Source organism: Gymnoscopelus microlampas, assembly GCF_963454915.1.
Source record: "Gymnoscopelus microlampas genome assembly, chromosome: 6".
In the NCBI taxonomy this organism is placed as follows: domain Eukaryota; kingdom Metazoa; phylum Chordata; class Actinopteri; order Myctophiformes; family Myctophidae; genus Gymnoscopelus; species Gymnoscopelus microlampas.
In genome coordinates this window covers 15644319-15659424 of record NC_139943.1, presented here as the reverse complement: position 1 = coordinate 15659424, position 15106 = coordinate 15644319, and the positions used below count along the sequence as shown (strand labels likewise).

General features: G+C 42.3%; 1 protein-coding gene across 1 annotated transcript in view; it reads left to right on the top strand.

Annotated features, from left to right (window-relative positions):
* The window catches only part of sv2bb (synaptic vesicle glycoprotein 2Bb), a gene marked incomplete at its 3' end in the record, with an annotated part of 34932 nt that overhangs the window by 9738 nt on the left and 10088 nt on the right, over positions 1-15106 (top strand). Inside the window, exons 3-7 of the mRNA XM_084060964.1 lie at positions 4160-4340; positions 6647-6798; positions 10560-10693; positions 11916-12005; positions 14208-14321. Coding sequence (XP_083917090.1) covers positions 4160-4340; positions 6647-6798; positions 10560-10693; positions 11916-12005; positions 14208-14321 — 671 coding nt within the window. The remainder of the gene's footprint in view (positions 1-4159; positions 4341-6646; positions 6799-10559; positions 10694-11915; positions 12006-14207; positions 14322-15106) is intronic.

Below are 15106 nucleotides of genomic sequence, written 5' to 3'. Positions count from 1 at the left end.
TTTCTCAGGTAATATTTCACAATTTGGCCGATGTTTGATTTTTCTTTATAGTATAGTTGATTTTTGAATTAGTAATAGTCTTTTTTTCCCTTCTTTTTAAAAAAAGGTCTTTAAATTGTCACTTTAGATACACTTATTATTATTAAGCTAATCATCTGGGGGTCCCGACCCACAGGTTGAGAACCACTGTGCTGGGGGATGAGTTCTGAAGAGGTGAGTTTTCAAACTGAGCTGCTGAGTGTGCAGTCCTGACTGGAGGGGAGGGGGGGGGGGGGGGTGTTTCGCAACTTGGGAGCCAGGAGGGAGGAGAGTCTAGGTCGCTTGGACAGGGTGCCGTAGGGAAGGGAGTGTTTTCTGATCGATGTGTAAGGCTGGATCATATCCCACGGGCAGGGGGGGTGCCATGACCTTTATTTATTTTCAGAGTCACTCATAGGCTATACAAGAAAGTTGTGATGAGAGAATAAAATAGGTTTTGATAGTAGAATAAAATAGGCTGTTTCAACTGCAGCTTCACTCTTCCCGTAAACGAAACAACGTGCGTGCGTGCTTTCTTGCGTGCGTGTGTGTCAGCATGACGCTGATTATGGCTTCTGAAAATGCATTCGATTTTTCACTCTAATTTTCAAAATGTATTCTGGAACTCATTTTTCATCCGTATTCCGTGGTTGTAGGCTACCTGTCTGTGTTCATATGTAATTGTTCCCATGAGGATACACACAGACTGCAAAGAAGATGAATTATCTGCATCCCTCTGGGAACAACACATTCTCCCTCTTAGTGGGACAGACTTTAGGGGGTTGATGCGCATCTGGTGGGTTCGGGGCGTGGAGTGGCATTAACTGCAGTGCCGTCTAGGGCTGTCACGATTATGAGATTTCTTTATGAGATGAGAGTTTCTGAGCTGTCCACAGCCCTCCTCTGAGACACAGACGGGGTAGACAAACATGGTGCCATATTGAGCATTAGTGAGGACCAATTATATGAGGAAAATATTTGTGAAGTCGTCCTTTAACCCCTAATCGCTCTGCTCCCCAAGCGCCGTAGAATGGCGCTCACTGCTCCTAGTAGTTATAAATGGGTAAATAAATGCAGCGGACAGATTTCACGTATGTGCAAATACACAGTGACAAAAACACACCCAAAGGAGTGGGGACTATTCTTCAAATTTTTCCCAGAATACAGATGCCATTGCTAGGGTCTAAGTGGTTAAGTAGCCTACCCCCAACAAAGCTGCATGCTAGACTGCAGCTGTATAGTGAGAGACGGAAGTGAGAGAAGGAAGCCGGAGATCAGCTGTCGTACAGAATAGATACTGTACATGGCGAATAATTTCCTTCTTCCATAAATCATCTCCCAGGGCCGGATTGGACACTTTCGCAGGCCGCAAGTAGGGTCGCCGGCTTGACAACCCCTGCTATAGTGTTTGCTCAGTAACAGGGGTCTTCCCATCTCTCCAGCTCATTAGTAAAGATAAATTACACTTTCAGGTGGAACACCAATTTTCATCCAATCAGGAGAGAGAACCTATTTATCATTATCTATTCAATTTTATAGTGTTCCAGTTCCAGTTTTCTCTGCTTATATTTGTTGTCTTTCATCACTTCCAATTTCACTTGTTTATTCTGTATCCTGTATGAGTTCTCTCTCTCTCAATTGGATGAAATTGGCACCCCAAACTGAAAATGCATTTTCTGTACACTAAAGAGCAGGAGGTACGGGGAGACCCTGTTACTGAACAAACGCTCTGTAGCAATTAGCGATTACTGTGGGAGATACAGGGAGACCCCTGTTACTGAACAAACACTCTATAGCAATTAGCGATTACTGTGGGAATATAAAACTACTCGATTTTCAGCCCGCTACGTAGCCTTCAAACCTAGTCCTATGTTGCGCTGATAAGAGCAATGGTCACCGTGTAAAAGCACCCACTAAGTTTGGGGCCTTTAGCATTGCTGGGAACTGGAATTATGTCTGTTTAAAGCCCAGACAATAAGAAAACAGAGGGGGTGGGGCTTAAGCAATGACACCCTGTCCCTATTGGCCGTCTAAGAGCATCTAGCAAGTTTGGAAAGTTTAGTATGCTGGGAACTGGAGTTATGGCTGTTCAAACCCCAGCCAATAGGAACACAGAGGGGGTGGAGCAATGGTGCACATAATGGTTTACACTAACTCTTTATCATTGCCCACATAACTTTCTCTCTCTTTCCAGTAATCCTCTTTAGATTATCTCTCCTCTTTCCCTCTTCCACTCTCTTTTTGTGACTCAATTAACTACGTAAACCCTATACACTTCATTAACTGGTGTGCCCCGGGGGGCTGTACTCGGCCCCATCCTTTTGTCCCTCTACACCAAATCGCCTCCTGCTCGTGGTAAGACTATCACATGCCTCAGATAGGTCACGAAGGATTAGTCAAAAAAGGATGAAGATTGAGGAGTGGGAGGCAGCCTGCGCGGTGTGGTGTGGTGTGCCAAACTCCCACGTTAACTCCTCACTCACCCCCTGTGATACTACCATCTGCTCTGTCATTGTTTGTACTGCAGGGATGCCAGGCTGTGGATGTGTGAGTCCTTGGCAAACTTGGTCTGCATTTCTACTAGTGTAGTGCCTTTATCCAAAGAGCTTCATTACATTCTCCCTTTCACACGCTGGCCAGGCATTTTAGCGGTTCAGTGTATTTTCTTCAGAGTCTGTCTGTCTGTCTGTCTGTCTGTCTGTCTGTCTGTCTGTGTGTCTGTCTGTCTGTCTCTCTCTGACTAATCTCACAAACCACTGGAACAATCAGCACCATATTTCACCATGCACGCTGCCAGTAGGCCAAGGAAGCAAGTCCCTGAATATTTATCACATACGTTTTTCAAATATTTACCATTTAAAAAATGTCCAATTATTTTAAACTGGAAGTCATACACTGGATACATGCCATCCGAGATCCACACGGAAGCAACGCCACGTCTTGTTAAAAATCTTCACTTCAAAAGAAAAAAAGATTCACTGAATAAATAAATATATTATCAACTACAATGCATCTTTCACAAGTTGGCATTTCCTGGTGTCACACAGACAAGACACCAGCACAGTGAGCACTCAGTGAGCAGCAGATGCACGCTGTTTGCCAGTGACATTATGTGCACTGATAGTCATCTCAGTTGACATTTTCCAAGAGGGGAAAAAAATAAAATCCTCTTCATCCTGACTGCATACTGGGGAGGATTTATGTTTATCCCTTGAAATACATATTCTATACCATCCCCAGGATGGAGGAATAGTGTGCATTGTCTGGTCTTGCATGCTTTAGACAGCTTCTGCATTACATATGTACTGTATACTGTACATCAGTGGTTCTCAACCTGTGGGTTGGGACCCCCACAGGATCTTTTGGGGGGGGGACTATAAAGTGACAATTTAAGGATTTTTTAGACCTTTTTAATACAAAAAATGTTTTTAATTGGTCAAATTATCAAATAATATCAGAAAGAGGAAACATTTTTCTAAATAGCTGATCTAGAAGCTCACAACTAATAGATAAGCTATTTTCACAATATTTACATGTGGAACCGAGTCAAACAAAATATAATGCACTTCCAATTCCAAGTGCTTGTCAAGGTGGGGGGTCTCCATATGATTATTTTGGGGGGTCGTGGTCTGAAAGGGTTGAGAACCACTGCTGTACATACAGATATAATATCTCCATTAAGGAGGCCAATTAATATGTGAATTAGGGGTGCAACAGATACTCTAATCGATGTAATAGATTTTGGTGGGACAATTTGATATATTCTAGCGTGACACTGTTGTATGACAAACTATAAAATAGGGCCAAAGTGTTTTTTTTTTATGCGCTTCTCGGTATTTGATTATTTGATTAATTGAAAAAGGACGATAGAATAATAGCTACGAAAATAATGAATAGTTTGCAGGCCTAGTGTGAATGACAATCCACTGCCGTTGCTGGATATTTTTCAACCAGCAATGTTGTGGATGGAATGTTATGGAAGGGGCTGAAGGGTGTGGTCATCGAATGGCAACAAACCGCTCCATTCCCATTGAAAAGCATTGGCAGAATCAAACGTTTGGTGTGAAACTTAAAATTAACAGAGACACACCTTTTTTTCTCTTCTCACACGCTTCCTTACCGTTTCTCTCTCTCCATCCAGGCCTAATAGTCTTTCTCGGGATGATGGTTGGAGCGTTCGTATGGGGCGGTCTGGCAGACAAGGTCGGTCGTAGACGCTGTCTGATCGTGGCATTGGCTATAAACTGCGTCTTCACCTTCCTCTCCTCGTTCGCGCAGGGCTATGGCTTCTTCCTCTTCTTCAGACTCTTCTCTGGCATTGGGTAAGAAGGACAGATATCGGTCATTTGAGTTCGATTGGATTGAAAATACACAAAACACACAGAGACACACTCTCTCTCACAAATACACTCGCACAGATATACACAGTTGCACAGACATACACAGACGCAAACATAAAAAGGCAGAAAGGAGATAAGAGAGGGAGTGAGATAAGAGATAAGAGTAAAGAGTGAGAGAGACAGATAGTCAAAGAGCAGAAGAGATAGACAGATATATGCCTACAGTATATATATACTGTAGAGCAGGGGTCTTCACCAGGGGGTCCGAGACCCCTAGGGGGTCCTTTAGAGTAACTACAGGGGATCCGCCAAATCTTTGTGTGATGGGGAACATTAGCCTAAAATAGCAGATCTACAAGCTCACAACGCCTCACGCTGCATGCGAGGCGTTGTGAGCTTGTAGATCGGCTATTTTCAGAGAGTTGGTGTAGAGGGAAAAAGAGCAGACCAAGTACAGAGCCAACGGTCGAGTTGACAAAAAAAATTTCTGAAAATACACATTAACGTGAATCCGACATATTAATAGAAAAGATAATGTACACTATGTCAAACAAGTCTATGAAGCCATCTATGAAATCCATGAAAAAGTGTAATCTGCAAGTTTTAAGTTTTAAACAATACGTTGTGGGGGGTCCCTGCTTCATCTCTCTCTGTGCTAAGGGGTCCTTGGGCTGAAAAAAAACGTTTAAGACCCCCTGCTGTAGAGGAGGAAAAAAGAGGGAGAGAAACATGCAGACAGTATATACTGCAGTGTTACACCCTAGAATAAACCGGTCCACAGGGATCCACACACACGGTACTTATGGAGAAATCAGGTCATATACTGCAGACAGACTGCGGTGAATTTGGAATCCAACAACTCTAAAAACACTGCAACGCAACACTTCAGTTTGATGTTCCCTGAGTAACAAAATCAAGCAAACAAAACCAATTATGTTTCTGTCCTCGGCATCAGAGAAATGGAAAGACCCTCAGGAAGTTCTATTACATTTTTATTGGCTGAATCTCTTTCCGCGGATGTGTGAATTGCGTATGCGTAGCTTGTTGTCTGTGCAGTGGTTTTGTGTAAGACTGTGGCCTCAGGAAGAGTCTGTACCACCAACTCACCTGAGACCTGGGAGTGTAATCCTCCTGGATATTGTATGTGATGTTGTGACCACTGGACTGGTAAAGCTTTCTTTCTTAAACTCAGTGGTGGAAAGTAACTAAGTACATGTACTCAAGTACCGTACTTAAGAAGTATCATTTTGAGGTATTTGTACTTTACTTTACTTCAACACCACAACATCTCAGAGGCAAATATTGTACTTTTACTCCACTACAATTATTTGAAAACTTTAGTTACCGGTTACTTTTTGCAGATATAAATTATTACATTATAAAACATACATTAACCACTTTAGCCCTATTTCATAGACTATTTCAAACATTTTATTACTTTTACTTTTGGTACTTTAAGTACATTTTGATACCAATACTTTTGTACTTTTACTTGTGTCGTATATTATCAGTGATAAGGTCTGTAACAGAGTACTTCTACATTGCAGTATTGACACTTTTACTTTAAGTAAAACACTTTTTCCACCACTGCACAGACTGTAGAGCTTCTTTTTTTTTTCTAAATTTTTGCCAATTATCTAAGTAATCCTGGGCACTATCTAAACTACATTCTGTCCCAGTTGACACCGTAATTGATTCTCAAAACGTTTTAGCTACAGACAGTCTATAGCCGGCAGCAACAACACACACAGATAGCTCAATATCTTTGTTTAAAACACTGCGAGGGATCAAGACATTCAAGGACAAAAAGTACTTCCAATTTTCAGTACTTTTACTTCTGCTTCACTACATCTCAGAGGCAAATATTATACTTTTACTCCACAACAATTATTTTTTAAAACTTTAGCTGCTAGTAACTTTATAGATTTTGATTATTGGCCCATTAGAAAACATACATTACCCACTTCAGCCCTATATGCATTTCGGCCATTTGAAAAAAAAGCCGATCTACGCTCACAATGCGTCGCATGGCAACGTATTGTGAGCTTGTAGATCTGCTATTTTTTCAAAAGATTTTTGTACATGTTATACATTTGAAAACTTGTGAAATGGGACTTTTTGCATAATGAGTACTTTCTACTTTTAGTCAAATACATTTTGAATTCCGGACTTTTACTTGTAGTATTTCTACATTGCAGTATTGATACTTTTACTTTAGTAAGAAATGTGAGTACATTATTCCACCACTGCGGTCCATCAATCTCTCTCTCTCTCTCTCTCTCTCTCAGTGTTGGAGGCACCATACCTATCGTCTACTCATACTTCTCAGAGTTCCTTTCGATGGAAAAGAGAGGAGAGCATCTTTCCTGGCTCTGTATGTTTTGGATGATTGGAGGAATATACGCCTCGTTCACAGCCTGGGGAATCATACCACGATACGGTAAGGCCCCTCTACAAGTTATATGATAATAGGATGACAGGATGCCTCTATGTTGGCTTTGTAGCAGTGTTGCCATGTCTGCTTATTATAAGCGACTTTGGGCTTATTTTACTGTGAAGTCCCGTTTTTTTTTTGGGCTCGTTTCTAAAGTGTAGTTGCTTATTTGGGCTTGCTTCCAAACCTTTTATTTAATCCAGTGGTTATCGAATATTTTCATGTCATGGACCCCCAAATGAATATGCATTTGTCCCTAACCCCCATCTGATGTTTGTGCCCGGGTGCCCGTATCAGATTTGTGTTGTTAGAATGTTTAAAAACTACTTTAAGAACTACAAGATCAACTTGTACTGTAGATCAATTAGCCAATGTATATCTACCTTACAATTGGAATCTACAGTCATGCGCCAGAACGTTTGTACGTGGGTCAGTTGCATCAGTGTTGCCAGATTGCGCGCCAGCAACAAGCAACCAGCTTCATGCAAAAACACCGACCTGCGCACTGCGCATGCGTGGGCGCACTTTCCCTAACCAATTACATGCCACTTCACGCTGACAACTCCTGGACATGGCAACCCCGAAAACCCCGCCCATCACCGAACGGCTACGGCCCCAGCCGAAACACAACGAAGCGACGGCCATTGAAAACACCAGCTCGCTCGCTCCACACAGCTCCTGCACAGTTAATTCCTCAATGCTCAAATAAGCACACATTTCGAACCAATGTGGAAATATTCTCACACAAACAAGCCCAACTTAGATTTCTGACCATTACAAATGTCAATAGACACGCAGGACACGAGGCAGTGGCCCTGCGGAAATCGCGGCCTAATGCGCAAGAATAAGCCTCGGCTGGTAGTGACATCGCCCGGCGATAGCGTTAGCATGCGCCTAACTCTAACGCTAATGTTAACCAACGCTGCTGTCGTCACTCAAACGGCTACGTTAAACATCTTATCAACAACCTGTATGAACGTTAGTGTGGTCAATGTCATCAATGCTAACTAATTAGCCCGTTGAACAGTGTTATTTTCGTGACTTTTGTGGGTTTCTGTGACACTATGTCACGATGTAGCATCTCAGAGTGTTATGTAACACGGAACGGAACGAATAGCTTAGCACTTCCGGTGGTTCCTTCACAATAAAGGTTGCAACATATACACACACCATGCTACACGAGAGCCTCGCGCCAGCGTCTAGACGGAAGGGTCTCGTAGCGACCGGCACCTCTAGTATACATACGTATGTTTAAAGTGCTCATGTGGCCTAGTCGCCTCTTTTGGGCTTGTTTTCCTAGACCTGGTTGCTCATTTCTCTCACCCCCCCACCCCTTCCCTGAAGTTCCCACTGAACTTCTCCTACATAATAGCGCACGGTGAGTCCCCAAAAATGCCCAAAACATGTAGGCAGGAAAAACATGCCACTGGAAATTGTCAATTTGCAAGTCCGCTGGTTTAGTATGTTAATTACTTACTTAAAGTTATACTAGGTAACTTTTTCAACAAAACTAAAGTTAAATTGTATATCTTTTGTGAGTGGCAAATGTTTCACAACACCCACTCCATGAATTTCACCCTCGAAAGCCTTTTCTATTATAATTTCTATTGAAAAGGTGGCTCGGTGAGCCTTTCCCTCGAAAATGACGTCATCCGTCCGGAAAACAGAAACGGAAATGCACCGGTTTCCTGTTTGGCCAGGAACTACCGCACCGGTTTCCTGTTTGGCCAGGAACTACCGCGCTAATAACAAAAAGGAATCTCACGCTGTTTTTAAGAGATTGTAGGATTTGAAGATCGAAAAACAACAGAAAAAGAAAACACAGCTCACGGTAACTAAAGCTCCACTGGCTAAAAGAAACGATCAACAGATAGTATAAAACAATTAAAAGAACGCTTTTTGAAACGCTTCCGTCTTCCGGTGAAAACAAATGGAATTCTGGGTAACAGAGGAATAAACGAACGGCCTGCAGTGACGGTAATGACCAGCAGAGGCTGCTAAAAATCGTTATTTGTGGACCTGCATTGTATTACTTTAATATGACTTGTCAGCTGCATGCCTCACACCAATCCATCTCCCAAAAATAGTGCCCTCTGAGTCTAAAGCCTGTGCTTGAGAAAAGGTTATGGGGTCACCAAAATCAGTAGGGTTCATCCTTCAAACTTAGATTATGACATCTTGTGCGCGCAAATTTGACACTTTGACCTGAGGATGGCGCTAAAGGAAAGGACATGAGGGCACTCCTGCAGGGAGCATCTATGAACTCAACAAGTTTCACAACAATCTGCCCATCACGTTTTGAGATCACTTGTGTGTAAGCGGAACGTTTAGCCTAAGGGCGACGCATTGGCCTGGGGGTCACTAATATCAGTAGGGTAACTATGGTTCATCCTTGCTGCACGCATTAAGTTTCATGGCAATGTGACCATTAGAGTTTCTGATAAATTGTGTGCCGACCGCTGAGCAAAGGCCACTGAGTCACCAGGATCAATAGGAACCATCCGTTGGGAAGCATGAAGGTGCACGGCAAATGCCATGGAAATCCAGCCAGTAGATTTCTACATAATCTTGTTTGGGAGTCAAATGTGTGCAAGTGGACATTTTGGCCTAATGAATGCATGAGATACGCTTCTTGGGACCAAGGTGGTGGTTGGACCAACACAGTTATCAGCTTGTCCAGCTGATAACTGTACAGTATACCACTGGCTGGGTATACCAGCGGGGTTATTGCGCTGAAAACGTGTCAATGGGATTGGTATTTAAGATATTCAAAGGGACAGTGCTCTCATACCCGTCTAACTACTTCTCCAAACTGAGTGACACTCGCAACGCATTGTGAGCTTGTAGATCGGCTATTTACAAATAGCCTTTAGGGCTGAAGTGGTTAGTGTATGTTTTGCAATAATAATCAAAATCTTCACAGTAACTAATTAACATTATCTAATATTTGTAGTGGAGTAAAAAGTACAATAATTACCTCTGAGATGTAGTGGAGTATAGAAGTAAAAAGTAGGCCTATTGAAAACTGGAAATACTCCAGTAAAGTAAAAAAAAATCACACCTAGTGTGAAGTGGGCGGTGTCTTGCTAGCTAATCACAATACTGGGCTAAGGGTGTGAATGCAGTCAACCAATCATGGTTCACAAAAAATAAATACATTTATTTAAACACTCTTTATGAAAGTCATTTGAGTTCTTTCTTACTGTTCTCACGAAATGGACAGCATCTAAGTTAAATAGTGTCACATCAAAGTGGTTTTAGATTAATTTCATCATGTGTCTCACTAGCCAATCACAGCATATAGAATTGGAGCACTATGTCACTGTTGTTATTTAACAGTGGTCATCACAGTGATGGAAGTGATTCACTTAAAAAAAACATAAATGTGTTTTTTTTAAGTGTGCGCGCGTATTTATAGGGCTATGCACATGTGTCATGTGTTTCTAGCCAATCACAGTCCTGAATAGAGTCATGGTGGCCAATCACGGTGCAGGGTTAGGGGGGTACACTGGTGGCCAATCACAGCGCAGGGTTGGGGGGGTGCAATTTGGATCGATGTCCAAACCTCACTGATTTGAATCAGAACTCAGTGGCCGCGCCCCTGTTGTCCAGGATCCAAGCCGAAGACTCCCAGACTAAAAAATACATAACAATGGTACATAAGTACAGTACTTGAGTAAATGTACTTAGTTACTTTCTACCATTGATTGTCTCCACCACTGATTGCATTGACTGCATGTGTGTGTGCGTGTGTGTTTCTGTTCCAGGCTGGGGCTTCAGTATGGGTACAGAGTTCCAGTTCCATAGCTGGCGTGTGTTCGTCCTGGTAGCAGCGCTCCCCGCCATCGCCTCCCTGGTGGGACTCATGTTCATGCCTGAGAGCCCTCGCTTCCTCCTGGAGGTGAGAGACGACCACGCGTGTTTACACTGCCAGTGTGTCCCACCTCCCCATGGTGGGACTCCTCATGTTCATGCCTGAGAGCCCTCGCCTCCTCATGGAGGTGAAAGACCAGGCATGTTCACACTGCCACCAGTCTATGTTAGGCAGGAAACTGTTGTTGTGGCCTGGAACACATATTGATTCCTCCTCGTGCAAAAACTGTGTTCTGATTGATGCCTGCTGTGCCTTCGGTGCATCGATTGATTAAAAAAAAATTACATCAATAAGAAAAAAGATATATATATATGTCGTTGCTGTCTCCACATTCTAACTTTTAGTGTTTTCCTGTAAATCCTGTGATCATACTACAGCGTCACACAAATGCATCAAAAGTAGCAGATCTGCAAGCTCAGAGCGCCGCGTTCACATATAGGCGTGCATGCCTGTGTGTAGTAGCCTGGTAAACCCTCCCTCCGGAAATCTCATTTCCATTTGATTCCAGGAGTGAGTCTGGCATGAACGCCCATTGTGGCAATGTGGATGTGGGCGGGAGTAATACCGTTGACTGACAACCCCTTCAGCCAATGATCGTTGTTCCCCTTCAGCCAATTGCAGTGCATTTTACCACCTCCAGAGCTAATGTGACGCAAAGGGACTTTTGAGATGGCCATGCCCAAAATAGGTTGCCTTATTCGGATACATGCGTATCACTGCGCGCCCCTGCCGGTTCTCTGAATTTTAGCGGTGCCAACCGCTCTACATTTGCTTTGACGCTGATAGGCTCGTTTTTTTGGTAATGCGCTAGATACGCCCATACAAGCCTTCATGCCAGACTCACTCGTGGAATCAAATGGAAATGAGATTTCCGGAGGGAGGGTTTACCAGGCAATGTGTGTAGAGCATTATGTCCAAAAAGTAACAGTTTTGGACATATGAGGTTTCTGCCCAACAGCAACGATATATATATATTGAATCAGACTTAGTGTGGACTACTTTTATTTATTTCAATCTTTACTGTTAATTTACTTTATATTTAATACATTTTACACATTTTAAGATTGAAAAATGATCTGACCGGTGGATAATGTATTAGGTGCCATGCAAATCTGGAATACTATTACCGTCTTCCCAGCATTTTGTCTGTCTCAGCATTACATGAATCTTAGCCAAAATTGCTGCATAAAAAAATGTTCATTAACATTTTTCACTTTTGTGTGTGTGTGTGCGTGTGTGTGTGGAGCAGAATGCCAAGCATGACGAGGCTTGGATGATTCTGAAAAATGTGCACGACACCAACTGGAGGGCCAAAGGACAGCCGGAGAAAGTCTTCACTGTGAGTACATGTACAGTCCAAAACTGTTACATTTCAGGATTCAAATTCTAAAGTAGCAGATCTACAAGCTCGAAACACGTTTTTTCAATATAAAGTATATTAACATATGCATGCATTAAAGGAGCATGTCACACATTTTCAACCTTATCTTGATATAGTAATTGGTCTTCACCAATGCTCATTATAAGATGGCACCTTTTCCGTCTACTCGCTCTGCGTCTCAGGTGAGGGCTGTGGGACAGTTCAGTAACCTACCTACCGATGACATCATTGATGGGGATTCAAAGCTAATAGAAACTACTGTCTTTCTCTTCCTGGAAAGTTAGCACGCTGTCGCTGACATAGAAACCATTGTTCTTGCATCGGTTTAATATGAATATGGTGTCGGTACCAAATCACACTTCATTAAATAGAGTCGTGATCAGTGTGTGCTGCTTGGTGAATATTAGTTCTCGTGCCTCCTGGTGGCAGAAAATAAAATAACAGGGCAGTAGCCTGAGCAGTGTACCACACACACCAATGCATGTACATACTTTGTGGGCTCACTCTGTATATGAATACTAAAAGGTGCTAAAAGTGATATATCTTTGCTAAAATAAGTGTTAAATAGCTCTTTATTCAAACAGTAACCATTTCTACAGTGTTTGTTCAGTAACAGAGGTCTCACCGTCTCTCCAGCTCTTTAGTAAATAAAAAATCACACCCTGTGTGAAGGTAGCGGCGCCTTTGAATACATTATGTCATCGATATGTGTTTATAATGTGTTTATAGCCATGTGTCATGTGAAGCTTGACCAATCACTTTGTTGACGGGTCTGACCAATCAGAGCGTCGACGACAGATAAAGTTAAATTGAGGATCTAACTTTAAATAACTTACCTAGAAGGAGACTTTAGCCAAATAAAAATATATACAAAAAAAAACATGAGGAAATAAAAAATAAACCTTGACATCATAGTGATGTCATGAATAGTCCCCTTGCCTGACAAATCACAACCTTGACGGGCCTGACCAATCAGAACCTTAACGGACTCTTGGATTCTCGATCGTCTCTATCAAACCATTCTGTCATAACGGATGACTGGGTCCCGAACTCAGACTTTCTATACATTCACCCTTCATCTGTTCTTGTATCTTTCTCTTTCTATTCGTCATATTAACTTTAAATAACTTACCTAGACGGAGACTTTAGCCAAATGAATAATAAGATGAAGTCATTGTCATCGTTTATATAGACATCGAATTCTATATTCATGACATCATAGTGATGTCATGAATAGTGACCAATCACAACTTTGGCGCACCTGACCAATCAGAACGTTGACGCACCTGACCAATCAGAACGTTGACGCACCTGACCAATCAGAACGTTGGCGCACCTGACCAATCAGAACGTTGACGCAAAAGCCAGGCATAGAGGGCTAATATCCGCTCTATACCTAAAGGTATAGAGCGGCTAGCGCCGCTAATATCCGCTCTATACCTAAAGGTATAGAGCGGCTAGCGCCGCTAACTAGCGCCGCTAAAAATACATTTTCTGGGCAGGATACCAATTTGATCCAATCAGGAGAGAGCCCTCATACAAGATAAAAGATTAAAAAAAGTGAAATTGGAAGTGGGGGGAGGGGGACATACTACAAAATTGTAGCAGTGTAGCACGATACAATTGAAGCTGATAAATTGGTTCTCTCCTGGATGAAATTGGTGTCTAGCTGCGCCTGAAAATGCATTTTCTATTTACTCTATAAAGAGCTGGAGAGTTGGAGAGACCCCTGTCACTGAAGAAACACTCCATAGCAATGTTTATACCAGAATGCAGATAGATAATAGAATATCTTTTTAACCAAAAACGTTTTGTTTCAACAAAGAAATATCACTTAAACTAACACACTTAGTGTTTAGAGGAGGCCAAGTAGTGAATAACCACACCATCACACGACTGCCTGAGAATGTCCGCAATATTAGCAGATATTATTATGCAGGGTAGTTTATGTGCCACCTAATAAACCCACTACAAATGAGCCAAAAGATTGTGCTGTGGTCTATGGACATACATTACTTATGGCCTTTAGTTTCAGCATTCTTTTAATGTCCACTATCTAACTGATTTGACTATTTCAGGTCAGTGAATAATTATACTCCGTGTATGTACACTTGAAGTCCACATGTTATCAGTAGTGATGTTGATGTTGTGTTATTTCAGGTCACCCACATTAAGGCTCCTAAGACAGCAGAGGATGAGTTCATAGAGATTCAAACTGCTACAGGAACAGCTGTCCAGCGATGGGCTGTCCGCTCACTGACGCTCTGCAAACTGGTATGTACTATAGCAGTGTTTTTTTTTTGGGGGGGGGGGGGTGTCCAGATGACAGTAAAGTGACAATTTAAGGACTTTTAAGAGCTTTTTAATACCTTAAAAATATATTTTTAAAATTAAATGAAAAGAGACCTACAAGATCTACAAGCTCACAACGTCTCCCGTTGTGAGGCGTTGTGAGCTTGTAGATCAGCTATTTTCACAATGTTTATCGAGTCAAACTAAATGTAATGTCTCAACTCCTACATTCCAAGTGCTTGTCAGGGTGCGGGGTCCCCAGTTCAAATATGATTATTTTGGGGGGTCCCCAGTTCAAATAAGGATTATTTGGGAGGGTTCCCAGTTCAAAATGATTATTTTGTGAGGTCGTGGCACTGAAAAGGTTGAGAACCACTGGTCTAAAGGGGGTGTCATACTGCAAACACAACAGGAAATCTGAGATTTCCGGAGGGATGGGAGTTTACCAGGTTAGCTCAACAGTGCTGATTGAAGACATTGAGGAGTTTAGAGATGTGTTTTTAAAGGTTTCATGACGTTCAGTTTTACCACACATTAAAAGTCTTTGTCATGGTCCTTCAAACATGTATAAAAAGTTTTAACTAAAAAATCCACTCCATTGATCCATGGCAGGTGTTTTTCTCTCACATTTCTAAAGCCTTTTCAACTGCAATGACAGAATAAATCTTTGCCTGCGGGTGTCGCTGTTGAGGGATTTTGCCTGTCAATCATCGCCTCTGCTCTCCCCCCCCCCCCCCCCCCCCCCAAAGGAAAGGATAGGGGAGGGG